This window comes from Phaethon lepturus, unplaced genomic scaffold (genome assembly GCF_000687285.1).
Source record: "Phaethon lepturus isolate BGI_N335 unplaced genomic scaffold, ASM68728v1 scaffold45222, whole genome shotgun sequence".
NCBI lineage: Eukaryota > Metazoa > Chordata > Aves > Phaethontiformes > Phaethontidae > Phaethon > Phaethon lepturus.
Window position 1 is genome coordinate 34,196 of NW_010526464.1, and position 6,952 is coordinate 41,147.

General features: G+C 40.5%; 1 protein-coding gene across 2 annotated transcripts; it reads right to left on the minus strand.

Moving 5' to 3' along the window:
• Positions 1–269: 269 nt before the first annotated feature.
• Positions 270–6,432, minus strand: SLC25A29 (solute carrier family 25 (mitochondrial carnitine/acylcarnitine carrier), member 29). 2 transcript variants are annotated; one of them, XM_010283060.1, is made up of 4 exons: positions 6,388–6,432; positions 4,314–4,348; positions 1,658–1,741; positions 270–1,013 (listed from the first exon to the last, which is right to left on the minus strand). In XM_010283060.1, exon 4 carries the CDS (start codon positions 978–980, stop codon positions 270–272), a length of 711 nt encoding a protein of 236 aa, XP_010281362.1. In that variant the 5' UTR covers positions 981–1,013; positions 1,658–1,741; positions 4,314–4,348; positions 6,388–6,432. The 2 variants fall into 2 exon arrangements, with proteins under 2 accessions (XP_010281362.1, XP_010281363.1); XM_010283061.1 differs by lacking the exon at positions 4,314–4,348 and having other exon boundaries at positions 6,388–6,426.
• Positions 6,433–6,952: the final 520 nt, after the last annotated feature.

Genomic DNA, 6,952 nt, shown 5'->3' on the forward strand with positions numbered 1-6,952 from the left:
TTCTCCAGATCCTCTTCTGGAGCAGCAACAGTAACTGTACAGTACTTTCTAAAGGCAGGTCCCCATCTTACTTGGATGCTACTAGGTACGAAGTCCTTAATAAGGCAATATGCTGTTTATACAGGTAATGAGATGAAATCCTAATCTGACATGTTTAGGAATTCTTTATACAGATAGCATATGTTTACACCACTTCTGTGGGTCAGGTATTTACGTTTTAAAAAATCCAAACAGCTGGGCTTTGGATGAGGAGAACAAAGAGGTAACGTTCACAAACTGGAAGGCTGCTGGATTACTGGACCTGGTTCACATTCGCGAAGGTTGTCGTCTGATCTCATGTACATTAGGAACACAGTGACAGTAGCAAAGGTAGCTGCGTTGACAGGAAAAGCACGGAGAAGTGTGGAAGTAAGACCTCTTGTGAACACCCTCCAGCCTTCTTCGTGGTAACTCTTTCGGACACAGTCTAAAATGCCGTTGTATTGTGTAATGCCTCCGACCCCATCGGCCTGAAGCCGGGACTTGATGACATCCACAGGATAGGTTGAGAGCCAGGACACGATTCCTGACATCCCCCCGGAAAACAGCAGTTTGGGAATAACATAACTGTCTTCAGCTTCACAGCCTAAATACCTGGTCATGCAGTCATAGGTCAGGAAGTAAAAGCCAAAGCTTGGAGTCTCTCTTATGAATGTAGAGACCATGCCCCTGTTGATACCCCTCAGCCCTTCCTTTCGATAGATTTTGATCAAACAATCCAGGGAATTTTTGTAGTTCTTCATTTTTAGTTTGTATTCACCTGTTCCTTGAAGCTGCATTCTTGTCTTTGCCAACTCCATGGGACAGCAGATGATGCACTGGATAGCCCCTGCCGCTGACCCTGCGAGGAACTGGTTTAGAGGAGTGTCTTTTCCAAGAGCACGAAGCGTGTTTCCTTGTACACCGAACACAAGCGCGTTAATGAAGGTAAGTCCCATCATTGGTGACCCAATACCTTTATAGAGTCCAAAAGCCTAATGGAAGAAGGAAGGAAAATCCCTTTTTAACAGTGTTGGTGACAGCCTCCCGAAACGGTGCAGAAGATGGCCGTTCTGGCTCTCCCTTGTGCCCAAACTTTCTAACAGTGGCCAGAAGATCAGTACTGTCTTACTGTGTTAACAATAATTTCATTGCTGCCTACGACACAAACATCTAAACATTTTTAGCTGTACAAATATGTAGTTGAACACATCCAGAAAGTAATCAGAGTCCATCCAGAGAAAAGTTTTCTGGTAAATTTTATACTTTATTTTTTAGGTAGCTAGAGGTCTAAAGCCACCCTTTTACTTGCGGTCTTAAAGCTTCAGCAGAAGAAAAACCTCACCAATTTCTTCACTCATTGCTCAGATTCCAAGAATCCAAGCAAAATTAGCTATTCAAATAACTCATCTAATTTTAAAAGTTATCTTCAAAATATCAACTTTCAACTCAGTGATCTTCTTCATAAAGTTTCTGGCAAACTTCTTACTGCAATATCTGCCCTGTGGTCAGGTGAGGTTCAGAGTACGCTTTTCTCCTTATTTCCAATATTTGTACTGTTCTTTTAACAGCTCTGTCACCCTTCTGATACAAGATACATAACGATACAAAATATGCAAAGAATTAATTTTGTACTTACAGATTCTTGCTTTATGATGGACTGAAAGCAATGGAAGGTCCCACGGTAGAGAGGTTTCTCTACATTTTGAACTTGTAGACGAACCTATAAAAAGTTGTATGAGATACTGATTTGTACATCAAGAGCAGCCTAATTGGTAAACTAGTGTCTTGTGCGTATGTGGAGATTTGCTATAGCAATGTATATGCAAGAGCACAGGCTGAACACTGGAATGCCATATGTGGCAAGATAACTTAAAAATATTCTGTAAGCGTTCTGAATTTATTTTTTGGTGAAAACATGAAGGGAGGAGGATTATTAACTTCTTGTACTTTCACATACTGTTTTTTCTAACATTCACAACAGGGTACACTTATCTAGAATGTCAGATTGAAGTTGTCCAGTACTGGCTACAATAAACTTTCTTTAGCTGCTAAGAATACTTCTCTTCACACTACGGAGTATCTGTACAAACCTGATGAAGTTTTATAAAAATATATTTACAAATCAAGCATGAAATAAGGATAATTGTAAAAGGATGGAAACTTTCACCACCACCACCCATAGTGTTTCTGGCTACCAGAGCTTGGACCCTTCACTGAGATCTTATTTTTTTTTCAGAGGGTAGCTGGGCAGAGACTCTTAAGATGTCTTACATTACATAAGGAAAGAATAAAAAGCCACTTTTCTTTTTAAATTTTAGTCTGATTTTTTTTAACTTGCTAAATGCAAACAATTTGTGAGGGTGTGGCTGTTTCAAACCTTTAATGTTAGCAATCAGTTAGCTTTTCTGAAACTGGAATGGTATGTTCTGCTGGACAGACAGAAGCTACTGTAACTGGTGACGTTAGCAGACAGGCCCGTTGCCCAGACATTTTTTTAACTTCTACTGGGAAAGTCCAATTCAGCTTTTCCTGCTAATTTGTCCTCAACACACTTCAAACAAAACAAAAAACCTCAAAGCTACCTTGTTCGTGCAAAGCCCTACACTGCAATAAACTCAATAAATTGGTTTCACTGGATCAGGGAAGTTGGAAATCTGTCTTTGATCTCCAGCATGGAGGGCTGCAGTGTTCCCCGGAAAAGATGCTTATCAACCAGGTAATGCTGCTGCTGCAACTCCAGGGCAAAAAGCTTCAAGACTTTTCTTCCGTTCAGAATCAGAGATTATCAGGTCTACATGGGAGATTCCTAACTGCAAAATCTTTTTACCGTTGTTCGCCTAAGGTAATAGTAAACACCACCACAACACAAGACCTGTAAGATGATGTAGGCCTAAAAAAAGGATTTGGGGACATGGTTTGCCTAAATTCTATATTCAGGTTAGCTTTCTTTGAGGAAAAAAAAAATATTTACAGTTTCACTATTTTTTATATTCCTACAACATGTCATTTTATATGTTATAAATCAAAACTTCAGTTTTCAGTGTCTTTTTAAGATACATGTTAGTGTATGCTAACCAGACTGGGAGGCTGAGATCACTTCAGGTCTTCCAAGAAGAAACAGGGTTTTAAAACTTCTTAAGAGTTAAAAGTCGGCTTATAGTAGGATTCAAAGAAAATAAATCCTTTGTTACTCAAAGTGACATTTGGAGGGCACGCAGATTGTTACAACTGCTCAAGAAACAGACCCACAAAGTCATAAATCTTAACAAGCTGTCAGAATTGCACAAAAACAAAGGTTTTACTCCATTTATAACTTACTGCTATTGTTTCAAACCCCATCTCTGAAGTTAGGGGACTTCTGCATGTATGGACTTTGGGAGAGTTGCAGCTTAGGAAACTTCTAACTTACACGTTTGCCTTTAGTAGTTTGGAATATAGGTTGAATTTACTAGTGGCATACAGCTCCCACCATTTTTATCTAAATAATTGGTGAAATATAGACCGATTAAGCCTTGTTGTAAGATAAAATATTTAGAAAGTTAAGTACTGACACTCCAGGTCTAGGAATGAAAAACATCTCTTATTTGAGCACAGTGATGACCACATAGGGCTACCCCCACTAGCAAACTGCCAGGTCAGGCACTGTGAATGTATATGAAACTTTATTTATGGATATTAATGCCATATTCAACAAGCACTTATTTAGCGAGTACCACTATAGGAAGGATTAATAATGTGCAAAGTTTAACCCTCTATTCATTGCATGACATTCATTCTTGCTTGCTTCTTATTTGAAACCTCGGTTACTAAGGTTTTAGGTCCAATACTACACACTGTAATTTCACATCACTAAAGACTTGCATAAAAGTGCCCAAGACTAAGCATAAAAAAACCCCCCACCACACCCCCAAAACAGTTCAAATATTTAATCACGTGCAAAATAAGTGATTTAGAAGTTTGAGCAATGAAAATGTGCTCCAAGGCTATGTTGTGGGTAAGACCTCAATAACAGTGTGCCTGAGATTCAGTTTTTGAGCCACTGTGTGTGGAAGCGTATACAGCCAGAAATTCATACCAGAAAGAAGGTTCAGAATAAGACTTTACATTAAAAAAAAGAAGGGATATTTAAACCCCGCTCCCTCCATGCCATAGCTGTAGAAGAGGGACATATCAGTTTAAAACTAAAAAGGAAAAAAAGCTTCATAAGTCTTTCAGATCTTTATTTGAACTAACACATTTGGGAATAAATTAAGACTGAGAGAAACAGAAGTGTTCACCTGGGCTATACTTACTAGGTAACTCTCCCGTGATGAGGCTTATCTGTCATCTACAACAAAGTAACACTTTTGCTGTTAATGAAGACAGCCCCTAGCTCAGAAAGTAAAGGCAGTTAAAAGCAAAAAAGCAATTTTATACATTACATCAACAAACCAGGGATAAGGAGTTCGCCAGTTCTGAGATGAGCTCAGTTGTGGGTTTCGCAGGGCGACTTCACCGACTTAATCTCTCCCTGTGTGTCCCACCATCCCCCTCCCCACTTTGTGAAACATGATCACTGGCCAAAAAAAGAGCTTAAAAGGCAAGACAGAAGTAAAATTCTGGCTTATCTAAGCAGGTTTCCCATTGTTCAGTTATATTAAAAACTTACAGTCTAAGGTGGCTACCAGCTAGCCCTTTAAACACTGCAGAACTACAAAAAGGGTTAATTCTTAACACACATACATACAAAACAAGTTATGCAATTATTTTTTTTTTTTAAAGACTATAGTGTTAGTTTTCCCACATACAGAGGTGACTATGCCAGCTAATAACACAAACATTAGTATTTTCTCTAGCAAAAAATAGATAAATGCTTATACCACCTTCTAATGGGTATGAAAATACAGAGTGCCACACTGGATTTCATAAAACATTTAAAGTCATCCATAAACAAGCTGTTTTACTCCACTGTAAAGCAAGATGCTTTTTCTAAAGCCAACACATACTTTGCATTCAGACATCTGCTAGAACTAGCACGGGGGGAGCCCCAGTTTTGCAGACACTTTAAATATTTAGTTTCATACACTAGAAGCTGTTCCACTTTAAAACAAAAAGACACCCCACACGTGCTTAACTCAGACTAGTCTGAGTGTAGAATTTTAGCAGTTTTGCTGACTTCGGTGAAATGACCCATCACCTTAAGTTGAGCATGTAAAACTCGGCAGGATGGGGGTGAAAGAAAAAAACCAGCTGCCCCTGTACCACCATAAAAAACTGTGCACGTCTGGATAATACCATTCCTGAAAATATATACTAGAATTCAACCCAGCTGCTTAACAGTCAAATTTACCACAGTCTGAGAAATACAGATACGGGTTTTTACTATCTGAGCAGCTTGCACTTCACTGGCAAGGACTAATATCCCCTAGCTAGGAAAATCTCGGTTGAATTCAACATGTGCTAGAACACAGAATATGGCGATGACCTCGGTAACACCATCAGCCCTTTGCATACCTAAATTCAGCAAATTAGAGGTATCCCAAATATAGCTCTAGCGGGTGGCATGCTGTCTGCTGCAGTCAAGTGATCTGATGTATTAATTTAGCAGGGGCTATATTGGCATCCCTTCTTCTAGTCTTCCAGTGCGAGACTTTGGATAAGGCTGCCAAAAAGTGATTTAAGTTGTCATCCCATTCTGAAAACTGGGCGTGGACCCCTGGGAGTCCTGGCTCCAGGAGATTTCAAACCTTATCTTTGAACAGGTCTTAAGCTACCCTCAGTATGCATAATATGTACAACTAAGTGACTATCAGAAAATCAATTTTATCTTGGAAAGTTATAAAAATACATAATAATACTTAAAGGGAGGAAAAAGGCCCCAGAGAAGCTCCATGCTGTGGGTTTTTATCCACTTACACCCTTTGGCTAGTGTAACAAATTAATGCTTGAGGAGTAAGTAGCAGAGCTTGAGGGGGCAACAAACCACAAATTTTCAACCTAGTAACAAAGTAGGTTTGAATTACAAACGCAGGGAGAGGCGGTTTTAGCAGTTGGCAATGAACAGCTGCCGAGGAGCAAGCTTAGAACAAAATTAAGGTAAATCTAAGATTGTATATTCAAATATGATGTTGTTACTGCACTGATGAACTTGTAGTTTAGGCCAACGTTTGTCATGTTACTGGGTTGAATCATACCCACAAAGAATCTTTTTACGTCTGAAGAGCTGGAGACTGCAAATCTATAAACAGTGGTTGAGGAGATTTGCTCCAAGCTTTCAAGCACAGATTTATGCTCCTACACTGTCTGGGGATTTTTTTTCCTCACCCACTCCTTGGAAAAACTTCACGTTTTCTACCCAGAGACAAAGGTATTTCATAATCAACCCACCTTAACAGTGTCAAATGGGTGTCCTACCAGCACTCCGGCAGCACCTGGAAAAAACAAATGCTGTGGTTATGACTCAGTTTTCTTTCTTCTTGGGCCTGGGGCTACTGAAGCCCGAGCGGGATCCCCAGCCGGAGGGTCAGTGCGCGGCGTTACTGGTAGGCCAGCTAACCAGCATCCTATCAAGTCAGAAGATGGGAGTGCTCCAGTTCAGTCCTTCAGGCCGGTACTCGGTACCTTACGCTCCCGCCAGCTTCTGAGCCCCGGGCGGGGGGCGAGGGGCGCGCCTGCAGCGCGTGCCGCGTCAGACGGGATGTTCAGCAGCGTTTCCTGGCCTCGGCCTAAGGCAAGTCCAGCGGGCAGAAATTGCAGATTTTCTCCAAAGTATTTCAGGTACTTGCTGCTCATAGAAAACCTGGAAACTTCTCTAGAGGAAGAGGAAAATCCCTGCTCTCTGCCTACACCCTTTCCAGATCTGATGGTAACACCTGCAGGAGGACTATGCATTACCAAAAACCTTCGCTTTTTTCTAGTGTCAAAGGACTTTCTTGAAGTTACATGCAGACCT